Consider the following 14818-nt stretch of genomic DNA (forward strand, 5'->3'; position numbering starts at 1 on the left):
CTCTTCACTCTCTTGTTCAAAGGTCTCTCAGAGTGCAGTGTTGGATCAGACGGGGCAAGTAAATTGTTCATGACTATCCTTTATGGGTTGTACAATGGGGTACATCTTGACTATGGTTCGATCCTATGGCAACAGCTTGTTCAAAGCTTAACCTCCTCTTCTCGCCATTCTGAAGTCTCGTGTGGCAGGTTCTGGTCTATTGTCACGAAGTGGGCGATGGATCATTTTCATGTCCCAATTATGGTGGACTCGCTTCTCTCCTCCATCGCAACCTTCCACACAACAAATATTATTGTCATTGATCCGTCAAAAGTTTTGTTTATTGGATCAATTCCGACATCCATGTATGCTTGTGTGTCTGAGGCGAGTCCGGTCATTCAAGAGTACAAGAAGCTTCCTTCTTCGGGTCCAAGGGAACTCACACCCACTATAGTTTGCTCCATAGAGGAAGCAGACAAGCCGACAAAGAGGGGAAAACAAGAAAAACAAAAGGAAGTGAGGGTTATCAAAGCAGCTAGGGGGAAAACTCCAAGGAAATGAAAGTCAAAGAAGGCGGCTCCTTCCCAGCCTAAGTAAAAGAAAACCAAAAAGCCAGCCCGGAGGCTTATCCTTCAATCTTCCAGCGATTCAGACTCTGAGTATCTTCCTACAGGCCATAAACAACCTACTCCTACCACATCTGAGAGCGAAAGCTCTGATGATGAGGTTTCGGTTCACGGTGATACTCCACCTAGATCACCTACACCCGAGGTACCCGTTCGCTCCCTAGTACCTTCTTCTCCACCTGCTTCCATTCCTATTTCCTTACCTCCCACCTTCCCAGTTATCACATCACAGCCCACATCTACCATTCACATTCCCACTCCTCTCTTTTCTAAAGCCACAACAACAACCACCACTGGAGTTCAAACCAACGTATTTGATACAAGGGTTCGGTCTTCAGTCCCTGAAACAACCAAACCACTATCTCCCACACCTTCAACCGAAACCAATACTGTTCTTGGTGGTGAAGAAATGGAATTTGATTCTTTCTACTACAGCCCCTACCGAGTTCAGAGTGATGAAGATGATGATGCTCCTGTTACCAAAAAGTACATCAAGGAGCTAAATGACAAACTTGACAATCTCATGGCCTCTTCCTCCTCTCACCATCCCTACTCTAAAGCTGCTATTCAGACCATGGTTGACTCCTTTGTCAAAGCTCATGAAGCATCCATTTCTAATGCCACAGTTTCTATTACCGCCTCAACCAAAGTTTGTATAGAAGCGACCGCAAAAGTCGATAAACTAATTCAATATGCTAATATTTTTCTTGAGTCCTTACAGGGAGCAGCTGAGTTGAACGCTTCTAAAGTGACCAACTCAATTACCAAACTCGAAGAATCCTCTGCTGCTGAGAAGCAACACTTTGCCTCTCTTCTACCAGGATATTCAAAAGGATAATGCTTCCCTTCTGTCCTCTCTCAATGAACATTTAACAAAGCTTCAAGCTGATCTAGCCATGGAGAACTCACTCATGGATGAACTTGCTCTCAAGACTACTCAGCTGAAAACCAAAAGTCTCCAACTTTCTCAGGCGAACAACGAGGTCAATCACCTTCGTTCTGAAAAGGTTGTCGTCAAAAGCTGTGTCTCAGACATACACGCCATTTTATCTAACGTTCCGGAGGCTCACGATCCTATCCTGACCATCTCAGTTAGACACCATCTTGCTAACAAACTCCGGCCTGCCCTTGGGATGTTGAGTCGCATCGAAGGTGTTTCAGAGACAGTGGTACCTCCGAAACAAGGGGGAGAAGGACTAACATCTTCTTCTCAACCTCCTCCTAAGTCTCAACCTTCTCCTACTTCCCAGCCAGGATATCAGAAGATTGAGCATACTTCGGGTTCGGGCTTTAAGGCTAAAGGCAAGGGTACTATGGATGACAGTGATGAGGAAGAGGAAAAAATAGTTGAGGCTCTGAAGCGAAAGGCAAGGGAAAGGGAAATTGATCTCAACGCCAAGATTGTAAAGGAAGTTGAAGAGAAAGAAAGAAGATTAAAGGAGGCTCATGATCTCTTAGAATGCAAGAAAACCCTCTTTCCCTTCTGGACTTTGGAGAAGCTGATCAAAGAATCCATTGAATCTCCTAGCACTCATTGGCTTGAGCTAGTAGTGTCTTTGGATTGTGAAAACACAAAGGACTCTTAGTTTGATATGCCTATCACCCGGAAGGCATTTGTTTTTCACTACTTTCTTCCTATCGCAGAAGTACCACATCCAGACCCGAAGGTTGATCGTGAGCTAATCGATTACTATTTGGAGTTTGCTCAACCTCAATATCTCACTTGGAGCGCTCAAAAAATTATCACAGTTCGAGTCCTTAAGCCTCAAGCAGCAAGGAAATTCATCAACGTCAAATTCAAGGTTACCAGAGGTTCGGCCATGTCTGAGCATACCTTCTCCCTTGCTGATCTACCTAATCTCAATCCTCATGATTGGATTGTTCTGCACAACATTCTTCTCTCCAACCCAGTTGAGTATGGTCTAATCATTGATCATCTGAAAAGATTGTTAGTCTGCTACATTCTGGAGGTAGCTAAGATGGATCAAGACGTCGATTCGGTTCTCAGAAAGAAGCCTACCATTTTTCCTGTTGGTTCTGCAAGCGATGTCAACAAGATGAAAATGGGAAAGATTGATCCAGTGTTAAACTTCATGATGTTCACCAAGCAGGATGGTAAGAAATGCATGTTCGCTCTAACTGATAAACATCTCTTTACTACTTTGTGCTTGGAGTATGTTTTGGGAATCATTCACAGATGTAAGGAGAATAGTGAAAGTGATAAGAAGTACTTCACAGATATGATAAGATGGTATATCCACTTTCGTCATGCTCTTCTTGTTGTGATTCCACGCTTGTTCAAGGTAGTGAAGCGAGCTGCTGTCAATCAACCGAAGTGAAGGTCTCACCCCAATTGACGCAAAGGGGGCGATTGTTGGGATTTGGATGTTGCGTCTTGGGCTCGTTTGTTGTTAGCCCAGTTTTGTAACTAGTTTGGGCTTGTCCAACCGTGTATTATTTTATTCTAGGGTTTTAGTTTTTAAGGTGCATGCATGTATCCTTAGGAAGTAACTCTTGCATTATTCTCATTATAGTCTTGTAAACCCTAGCGCGCCTCTACAGTGGAAGTTCTTAATCGAGCTCTGCTGAGGCGTGACTACGTTTGAATCATCATCATTATATTGATTCTATCTTGTGTTCATTGTCTTGTTTGATACTGTTGTTTGTTCTTCAGTAATTAACCCGTGAAAGATCTAAACGATCTAGAGATTATATCTAAACACCTTCATACCCGAACCTACATTTCATTTTAAAAAAACGTATGTAATACAAAACTGTATTTTGAGCTACATGAGTTTAAACACAAAAGTATCATTAAGCATTTGATAAAAATCTTTACATTAAAAGTTTAAACAAATATTAACTATGAATTGCACGACCTCACATAATTAATGGAAACTTACAGGTTGTCATGTATCTTATTATCACTTTCGCTAAGCTTACGGTTGCATACCACATCATGGGTCTAAGTAAGACCAAGTCTCCTTGTGCAACCCTTTCCAACTTACAATAATATGAGTACAGAACAACCTATCATGACATCATATTTATTGACATCTACTTCGTGACGGGAGCTACCATCCTAGCAAATTCTTGTATGATGTCTTCATGATGGGAGCTACCATCCTAGAAAATTATTGTGTATGCCCTTGTGGCACATCATTGGCTAGTCAATTTATTCTTTTACATCTTATTATCACTTTCGTTAAGCTTAGGGTTACATACCACATCATGGGTCTAAGCAAGACCAAGCCGCGTTGTACAACCCTTTCCAACTTACCATAATAGGAGAACAAATCATCCTATCATGACATCATGTTTTTGGACATCTACTTCATCACGGGAGCTACCATCCTAGCAAATCCTTGTATGATATCCCCTTGTGGCACATCATGGGCTAGTCAATTTATTCTTTTTATTTATTATGCATTGCTTCTCTCTAATGATGCATGAGAACCACTTTTTTAGTGAGTCAGTTGCATACGAATTTCATGCTTAGAAAACAAATATTAACACCAACTACAAAGAAAATGTCATTTAGTGACATACATTTTTATTGGCATATATATGATGTGTCACTATATCATGTTTTTAGCGGCATATTCTATGTGTTAATATTAAAATAAGAGGATTTAATGGCACGCACGTAACATTTTCTGTCACGAATATTCATAATTATTAGTGCATAATGTTTTAATATGCCACTAAAAGTTCTATTTTATGATAAATATTATATGACACAATTATAATAATAATAATAATTAATTATAAAATGGTCCTTAATCTTCATGGTAATTACAATTTTAGTCTCTCTTTTGATTATTTTCCATAGTCTGATTCAAACAATCATACACATCATCTTTTACAAACATAAAATTTTACCCCTTGCGTCGTTTTCTAATTTACTCCCCTAAGAAACGATCCAAAAAATCGGTAAAATCGACACAACAACTTACACCATCACCCTACTCTACCGGTTACCATAGTTCCTGATGCATCAATGTCGTCATGGATAAGTAGTTGTTTGCTTTTCCTCCCAATTATAGCCCCACGAGAACTCCCCAAACGACTAGGTATCTGATTTTCCTTTAATAATGTTTTTTTTCAACACATGTCAAATCAACAGTTGAGTTTTGCTTGGAGAATTCTGTAATTCGTTGTTTTGATCTGATTGTAGCTATAAAATTTGAATCACATTTTACTCGAATCAAATAAAATACTCACAAATAGATGAGGGTTTTTTACAATTATTATTAGGGTTTATCTATCTAAAAATTGCATGTCACAACTATTCTCCATATGCGTCTTGTAGCCACCTTAGATCACAAACCCCAACCCTTCTTTGGATCGAATCAAGGTCTAAGATGCATTGTGTATCTCCCTCCCTCCTCCACCGATCTAAAGGTGCTTGCACAATCAAATGATATCATGGATGGAGATGATCGTACAATGTTGGCTGAAATGAGACCTAAGGTTGTGATGTTTATTAGGGTTGAACAAGATGAAGGTGTCGAGCAGGTAGAAGATGATAGCTGATGATGTGTTGGTTGTTTCACTAAAATATCCATGTATTACGCAGGTACCTAACAATAAATTAAACCTCACCATTCTCCTCGGAAAATCAAGTTTTGATGTTCCCTTTTTCTGTAACATCCTGTTTGCTGTCTTTCCCGCCGTCGGCACCACCCGCACAAGGGCAGCCTTTCCCGTTGTCGGCACCACCTGCACAAGGGCAACCTTTCCCGCCTTCGGAACCATCCGCACAAGGGCATCCTTTCCCTCCTTCGGCACCACCCGCACAAGGGCAACCTTTCCCGCAACAGACACCACCCGCACAAGGGCAACCTTTCCCGCCATCGGCACCACCCGCACAAGGGCAACCTTTCCTGCCTTCAGCACCACCAGCACAAGGGCAGCCTTTCCCGCCTTCAGCACCACCCGCACAAGGGCATCCTTTCCCGCCGTCGGCACCACCCGCACAAGGGCATCCTTTTCCGCCGTCGGCACCACCCGCACAAGGACACCCTTTCGCACCGTCGGGACCTCCCGCACAAGGGCACCCTTTCACGTTGTCGGCACCACCCGCACAAGGGCACCCTTTCCCGCCAGCGGCATCACCCGCACAAGGGCACCCTTTCCCTCCGTCGGCACCACCCGCACAAGGGCACCCTTTTCCACCGCCGGCATCACCCGCACAAGGGCATCCTTTCCCGCCGTCGGCACCTCCCGCACAAGGGCACCCTATCCCCCCGTCGGCACCACCCGCACAAGGGCAACCTTTCCCACCGTCGGCACCACCCGAACAAGGGCACTCTTTACCACCGTCTGTAGCAGCCGGACAAGAACACCCATCCGGACAATGGCACCCTTTCCCTCCGTCACCACCACCCGGACAAATGCATTCTTTCCCACCATCGGTAGCAGCCGGACAAGAACACCCATCCGGACAATGGCACCCTTTCCCACCGTCGGCACCACCCGGACAAGGGCACTCTTTACCACTGTCTGTAGCAGCCGGACAAGGACACCCATCTGGACAATGGCACCCTTTCCCTCCGTCACCACCACCCGGACAAATGCATTCTTTCCCTCCATCGGTAGCAGCCGGACAAGAACACCCATCCGGACAATGGCACCCTTTCCCACCGTCGCCACCACCCGGACAACGACATTCTTTACCACCGTCGACAGCAGCCGGACAAGAACACCCATCCGGACAATGGCACCCTTTCCCACCGTCAGCACCACCCGAACAAGGGCAGCCTTTCTCACTGTCGGCAGCACCCGGACAAGGACACCCATCCGGACAATGGCACCCTTTCCCGCCGTCACCACCACCCGGACAAGGGCATTCTTTCCCACCATCGGCAGCAGCTGGACAAGGACACCCACCCGGACAAGGGCACCCTTTCCCACCGTTGCCACCACCCGGACAAAGGTAACCTTTCCTGGCATCGGCACCACCCGAACAAGATGCAAATAACAAAGGGAGCATGATGATTAGGTGTCTGAGTGCCATGTTGAGATGTGTCGTGTTTACTAATGAAACTCGGCGTAAACTTTTTGTAGTTGTTGTTTTGCCTCATAAAATTTGAAATTCTAATTTTGGAAAGTTTAATTCATAAATTTGCATGCGGCAGTACGTGAAGGTAGGAGTTTTACTAGTATGTGTCTAGCTTTTTGTTGGAATCCCTTAAAATCGGTCGAGATCTATTAATTCGGGACACAATTTTCGTTGTCGGCTTGAGGTATGAATATAATATAGCAGTTTCTTATTTTTAGACTACAAAAAAGGGAGTACATTGACATTTAGTGTCTCTTTTGTCACAGTACGTTTGTTACCGTATAAAATTGATGTTACATATAATATTATTTTCATGTTACAATACAAGTGGACAAGAATATTTAGCTCCAATTTATAAATTAATTTTGAGAAAATGAAATATATAGCCAATTTCCCAGAGCATTTATTAATAAATAGGTAAAAATTAAGAAAAACTAGATGAGAACCCCCGCGTTGCGGGGGTTGGATTCGCCACTAATAATAAAGAAAACCAACAGAAGTCAGTAGAAGGTGTCGTTTTTGTGTGAAATATAGTATATTGCCTAAATTGTAGACACACTAAAGTACGTTGCTATTCACTGTAATTCGCCCATTTACAAACATATAATAGTTGAATATGTGATTACAAAAGGAATGTACATCGTAGCAATGGAAATTGTATCGTAGTTGATATCTTGCTATAAGTTAATAACATCCACAAACATGATTAACAAATAACATTCACAAACAATCAATCTCATACATCAAAAGGAACAATATACCACGGTTTCCATCAACAACAAAACCTTTTCATGAATCATAAAAAACCAAGGTTTTAGTAACCAATGTAGCTGTTTCCAGAATTTGACTTTCAAAAGAAACAAATAATGGAACAGGTTGGCATTTTTGTTTCAGTCAAATAACAAAATACATTCATTTATTTGTAAGCATTCTATTTCTTACAACATTATGCTTTCAGCTTTTTTTTTTCTATATGAGGGATTATGTCATAAATAAAAATTCTAACCAATTTTAGAAATGGAATTAGAATGTTATAATAAATAATTATTGAAAGTAAGTTGCTATTTTTTGCATTTTATGTTTTTTTATTATTAAAAAATGCTAACCTTTGATTTCATTTGTTTGCTTCAATTCTATTGCAAATGTCATTGATGTGTAATTATATAAAGTATAATCACAAGACAATTACCAAAATGGTATGTCACATGTAATAAAGTGACCATCTTTTTAACCTTTTTACCAAATGACCACCAATAGTGATTCTAGCAAAGCTGCCTCTTCTTCCTAAAAAACAATATATAAATATAAATGTATTAAAGTTATCAATTATTTAATTATACATTATTTCAGTTATGGGATAGTAAACATATCACCAAAGCATTGAACTCAGTTTCATAATCTATGACAGTTATTGTAGAAGGGTCCACAAGCACTCCTGTTTTGATAAATATATTTATATTGTGAATACATTTAAGTAAAAAAGGAATCCACTAAAACATTAATCGTAATATATAATATAATGAGGAATATTTTGACATTTGTTTTTTGAAAAAGAACATTACTTTTATAGTACTATATTTCCTGACCTTATATTTTATAAATAATAGATAAATAAAAAGATTGTATTTCGAGTTAAATAACAATGGAAATCACCTCGCTTGATATTGTCAATTGTACATCGGTTGTAAGTTGAATGAAGAACCCGCTGCTTACCATCACCGGAATGGCCATTTGTAACCACTCAATTTGGCCAAAAGCATTACACAAAAAAATTTCTACTCAATTTTCAAAGAATTTCAAAATGAAACAAAAAGTAACATCCATTGATCTGATTATGTTTTCCTGCATCTTGATACTAATCAACTACACTGAAAATCAAAGAATCATAATTTAATTAAGAATTTCCTTTTAAAAAACCACCAATAATAATAAATTATAAAAGAAAGGTTAATTATTAACAGCTAATGTGATGTCACCCGACTGGTAAGATCAAACATGAACAACATAGCTATAGAGGTGTGTCCAGTAATATAAAGAATATGAATCGTAATTAATATAAAGATATATACTTTAACTACAAAACGGTGCAAATAAAAAGAAGATATATGAAGAGAAGAAGTCAAAACACTTTGCAACAAAGAAGAATGTAAAAGATACAACTACTGGATTATCAAATAATTCAAGAAATAATCAAATAATTTGCCACATGATATTTGTAGAATATTGGTTTCAAACATTTTTCTGTGGTACAATACTTCTATTTAAGACTGATCCATCCAATAAAAGTATCTCCTCGTTCATAACCTAAACCTGGACTTTATATTAATATTTAAAAGAAATTCACCTTATGCAAACCGTCTTTAGCATCTTCTTATTGACTCTTCAAATGCTTTCTGTTTTGGAATACTCTTAAACAGTATAAACAACAAATTTTCGTCAAAAACTTTTAAAATCAGTAATTTTTACCACAAAAAGTGTATGCAGGGGCAGTTTGGTCAAAAACTATAAAATCATTAATTTTTTACCGAAAAACAGTAATTAGGGGCATTTTGGACAAAAACTGTTAAAATCATCATTTTTTAATAAAAAAAATAAAACTATGTAGGGGCATTTTCATCAAAAACTCTTAAAATAACTATTTTTTTTAACAAAAAAACAGTATGTAGGGGCATTTGTTCAAAACTCTTATAATAATTTCTTTTATCAAAAAAAACAGTATGCAGGGTCATTTTGGACTAAAAAAATGTAAATACCATGATTTTTTTTACTAAAAGAACATTATGTAGTGGCATTTACGTCCCCCACATCCCACTTTGCATTGAATATGACAACATCTGATTTTATTTTGTGCATGGTATGCTTTGTAGATCTGATGAAAGAGAAAAAAAATACAAAAAGGTTACTTCTTACAGACTTTTGTTTCCATATATGCTTAAATGAAATAAATTTAAAACAAAAAATTAGTTTTTACCCCATCTTATGGTGTTGCGATAATGTGTCTATGGTGAGAAAGGTGATACTAAGTTAAACAATTGTCAATAGGGAAGAAAAGTGACACCAACAGGCCTTGATATAAATTAAAAGTTTAAAACCAACCTGCCAAAACTTTCTGCTTGTTATGCTGCGAAATTTATAGTTGACAAGCTCACCATTTCTTCTATATGTATAAGCTATCACATTCTGTTTATACAAATAAAGAATTGTTCTTCAAAAAATGTAGTAAATTTATGGGAATTCAACATACTTAAATTATAGTATTATACCTTATCATCAATCATTTGCATAACAACATTTTTCTTCAAAATCTCTTCTGATATTTTTTGTGTAGCAAAGTATTCAATCAACTGAAACATTTAAAAAAAAAAGATCATTGTATGTGTGTGTGTGAGAGAGAGAGAGAGAGAGAGAGAGAGAGAGAGAGAACAAATTATAAATTATTGTGAAGTACCTCATCACCAAGGGGCTCTAAACACAAGGTCTCTTCACTTGGTTTTTTGGGAACATTGACTTTGTTGACTTCTTCTTGTATAGGACCCACATCCGCTAAAACCTGTATTTGTATTAATTATATGGCAAATAATTTAATCTGTAATATTTAAAAAAAGTGGAGAAACATAATTAAAGTGTACATACATGACCAGATAATCCACATTCAAAATCGAAGCATCTCCATATTGCAACTTTCCTGAATACAAAGAGGAAAAATAAGTTATTCATGAAGTTTGAGTGGATAAATAATCATGGAATCAAATTAAACGCAGAAAAAAGTCAAGAGCAACTTTAAGTGAACTAAAGACATAAGAAGTTTTACTCATTTTGGTTTTTATGGAATGAAAGAGTTCTCTCTTTGGATTGCCCACCTTTGCACTGTTTCAACAGAAGGTTAAATAAATTAAGTAAAAGCTTTCAAACAAATTCAATATCTATTACTTCATCTCTTCAACATTAGGGTTACTTATAGCATCTTCAAAGTTCAAATCAAAGTCATTGGGATTAATAAAGATGTCTCATCGCACTCCATGTTTTCCTCAAAATTGATGCAAATATTTAATTTCAAAACAAAAAGATTTCGATGTATGATGTAAAATGTCGGGAAAATGACTTGTAAGGGTAATGATGTTTTACCCGTGTTCACATTATACCATTCATGTTTTTTTTTAACAAAAAATACCATTAAAATGTGTTTCCTGTACATATTTAACCATTGGTAACCGGATACAATAGGTATCCCGGTTTTTTCTTTATTTTTTTTTTTTTAAAAAAATTATGTGGAAAATACGTGGCTCACCCCTGTCTCAATTAAACACCCTCACCCTCAATTAAACACTCTCAAAGCACGATTTCTTCTTTACTCTTCAAGACTGTAACAGCTTTCTCAAATCCATGGCTTCCTCCTCTACGTACAACTCCAGCACCAGATCGAAGAAAATCAAGTCAAAATCGAAACTTGATTTTGCAAATCCCTGTGATTGTGGCTACCCTTCTCGTATCTGGACTTCAACGACCAAAGATAATCCTGGAAAAGAGTTTAGGGTTTGCCCTAATTCAACGGTATGTCGGGTTTAATCTATATGTAGTAATGTCTTTTCAATAATTTTCGTATATTTGTTTTAGGATAACCCAGAAACTAAATGCAAATTCTGGGAATGGGTTAATGAAGAAGATACAGTCAACAAGAAGAAAAGAGATGAAGTGGGAGCACAATCCTGTGAAGTGAGGGCACAATCTTGTGAAGTGAGGATTGCAATTATGGACCATGATTTCAATATTTACAAAAAGAAGACAGATGAAGAATTTGATAAGATAATTAGGAAAATTAGCAGTCTCAAAACATATGTAATTGTTTTGTTTATGTTGTTTGTAGTATCACTTTTAAGGGCATAAATGTCAAATTGTAATCGGATATTATGGTTGTTTTGCTGAATATGATTGAATGAACATGTTTTGTTGTTGCTAAATTGACTGATGTACATTCTTAAGTTTGAATATGATTTAATCTTAAGTACAAACAACATTGAATGAGCATTCATGCATTGTCTTGTTAAGGTAATAAATAATGCGCAGAATTTTACCCCTGTACAAACAACTTTGCAGAATTTTACCCATTAATGTGCAGAAGGGCATAATGGTCAAAATGAAGGAATCCTAAGAGCATAATGGTCAAAAAGAATCTTATGTAAAAGCAACTTTGCAAACAACTTTGCAGAATCTTATGTTTGAATATGATTTAATGTGAATAATGGTAAAAAATAATATGAAGGGCATAATGGTCAAAAAGAAGGAATCATATGTAAAAGCAACATTGAACGATGTAAATTATATTTAAGGGGTAATAACAAACAAAAGCACAGTTTTTAATGTGCAGATTTACATCAAAAGACAAGCATAGTTTTTATGCAAAAGACAAGCATAGTAATTTCTGCCCTAAAGAAACAAAAGCACAGTTTTTAATGTGCAGATTTACATCAAAGGGAATCATTCCAGTGTAACAGGTTTATTCACACTTAAACCACATCCATCCTTGGTGATGACCACCCTCCTTAATGCCACTTCAGTGATCCTCTCTGAGTATTTCCTTTTCCTCTTCAATGGTTGTGCTCTTTGTTCAACTTCAACAACAGGTTGTGCAGCAGGTTCCTCAACATCTTCAATTACAGGTTCAACAACAATTTGTTCCAATTCATGCTCAACAACAGGTTCATGAACTTGTTCCTGATCAGGTTCATGAACTTGTTCCTGATCAGGTTCAACAACAGCTTCAACAGCAGCTTCAATAGCAGGTTCAACAGCAGCTTCAACAGCAGGTTCAATAGCAGGTTCAACCGCAGCTTCATCAACTTGTCCCTGATCAGGTTCATCAACATTTTCAGCCAGCTCTTCAATCTCAGATTCAGACTCAGATTCAGACTCAGATTCATACTCATCTTCAACTTCAGCCATCTCTTCAATCTCAAATTCAGACTCATCCTCAACATCAGGAACATGTTTACCCTTCTTCTTTTTGGCTTTAGTACTTGGTCCTACAGTAAAGTTTATAATGCATTAATAGATAATACTTATAATTTTTTGTAAATGAATGATACTTGATATGAAAAAAACCTTCTTTGGACAGTGGACATGTTATTTTGTTGTGTCCTGGTTCTCTACAGATGTTGCATTTTGTAATAGCCCCTTTCTTGCTAATAGTATGTCGACCTTCTTTTTCTGAAGCAGCCTTCTTCCTGTTGACTTTAGGTCTGCCAGGTAATCTTTTACGTTTCGGGGGCAACATAGGTTGACCTTCCCAAGATGGCCACATTTCACTTCCATTTATAGGATTAATTGTATACTTATAGCAATTTCCAAACATTTCTGTTGTGAACCAAGTTGCCACATAGTCTTCAACATTCTCATTTAGATAACTAATAGCAGCCATGGCATGTACACATGGTATTCCACTTAGTTGCCATCCTCTACATGCACATGTTCTTTGGTTCAAGTACACAACATAAACCTCATGTACTGACCTCACCTCAAATTGTTGCACTCCACTGGGAATTACATACCAATACCTATAAAATAAAGTAATATAGTATAAAATTAGTACTTGGGAATTACATGCCAATACCTATAAAATAAAGTATATATACCTTAGATGTTTCCTCTTGTCCACTATTTTCTTTCTAATAGATGGACATATGGCTAGATTCCATTTCTGCCCCTTCAATCTTTTACAATACATCCTATCCATCACAAACCTCCTAATTTCCTCTAACATTGTTATAATCGGCTTTTTCCTAGCATGCACAATTGCAGCATTAAAAGATTCACAAATACCATTCTCAATGGCATCACAAGACCTGTCCAATACAAAAAAAGCCCTAGACCAGGATTTTGGATCTCTTTCCATCAAGTGATCATATGCTTGTACATCAATCACCCTAATCTCTTTCATTATACCTTCAAACCTTTGCACAGTTGTGGCCTTTGCAGCCCTCCAAAAAAGCTTCCTATATGCAGCACCCTTAAATTTTTTCTTGAAATTAGCATACACGTGCCTAGCACATTGCCTATGCTCAGCATCTGGTACTCTTTCTTTAACAGCCTCAATAAGACCCTAAACATGCAAGATAAACATAACATTAAGATAAATAGAGCAGTAACCAATTAACAAACAGTTAGGATAAATACCTTGTGTTGGTCAGAAAGTAAGGTTAATCCTGCCCCATTTCCCATGTTAATGTCCTTAAGTAGTAAGTTTAGAAACCACTTCCAAGTTTCTTTGTTCTCAACTGCAACTACTGCCTAAGCAATGGGGTAAATATGGTTGTTAGCGTCTCTACCTACAGCTGAAAGAAGCTCACCTCTGCAAATACCTTTTAAAAAGCAACCATCTACACCTATAACCCTCCTGCATCCTTCAATCCAACCATCCTTTACACCTTTGATACAAACATACATCCTAGAAAAATAAATTGTGGAATCAGGCATTGTATCCGTCCCAATTTTCACTGTTGACCCTGGATTAGCTCTTAATATCTCAGCTCCATAACTCCATAATTTTTCATAATGTGTGTTCAAACTGCCTTCGATCTCATTAAGTGCAAACTTCTTTGCATTCCTGCATTGTCCAACACTAACCTTCACATTGAAATTTTCCCCAACTTTATCCCTCATTTCCCTGCAACTCATTTTGGGATTTTCTAAAATATCATTAACAAAATGTTTCCCTATCCATGAGTAAGTAACAACTGACCCAAACTTGAAGGTTCTAGCACAGTTATGCTCATTAATTAAGGACTTAATTTGGAATGACTTTTCACTGCTCATCCAAGTAGCCCATAGTCTAAAAGGACATGCTGCCTTTCCTTCACTAGTTTTACAACACCTGACTAGCAACCTAGTTTTATCATTTTTTTCATACCAAAGGTTATAACCGTTTGCTACTGCATAGTTTGAGACAAGCTGTTTAAGTTCTTGAGGGTTACAAAACCTCATACCAAGGATGGGTTGCATTATATCCCATTTCTGAGTTGTGTCATGAAAAGGATAAATTGGGGCTTCTTTGGTTCCATTATCTGAATCATCATCCTCATCAACAAAATCATCTCTAGGGACAACACTAATATAGTTAAGAAAGGGATCATCGGATTTAGTCAATGGTATTACC

General features: G+C 37.8%; 2 protein-coding genes across 2 annotated transcripts; both read right to left on the bottom strand.

Annotated features, from left to right (window-relative positions):
• Positions 1 to 5226: 5226 nt before the first annotated feature.
• Positions 5227 to 6624, bottom strand: LOC111888508 (uncharacterized). The gene has a single exon (XM_023884671.2). It carries the CDS (start codon positions 6622 to 6624, stop codon positions 5227 to 5229), a length of 1398 nt encoding a protein of 465 aa, XP_023740439.2.
• Positions 6625 to 12830: 6206 nt separating this feature from the next.
• LOC128134286 (uncharacterized) lies at positions 12831 to 14346 on the bottom strand. Its single transcript, XM_052771842.1, has 2 exons — positions 13840 to 14346; positions 12831 to 13765 (listed from the first exon to the last, which is right to left on the bottom strand). The coding sequence occupies exons 1-2, from the start codon at positions 13882 to 13884 to the stop codon at positions 13277 to 13279; spliced, it is 534 nt and encodes a 177-aa protein (XP_052627802.1). The 5' UTR covers positions 13885 to 14346; the 3' UTR covers positions 12831 to 13276.
• Between the last annotated feature and the right edge of the window lie 472 nt (positions 14347 to 14818).

The sequence above is a fragment of the Lactuca sativa genome, chromosome 5, assembly GCF_002870075.4.
Source record: "Lactuca sativa cultivar Salinas chromosome 5, Lsat_Salinas_v11, whole genome shotgun sequence".
NCBI lineage: Eukaryota > Viridiplantae > Streptophyta > Magnoliopsida > Asterales > Asteraceae > Lactuca > Lactuca sativa.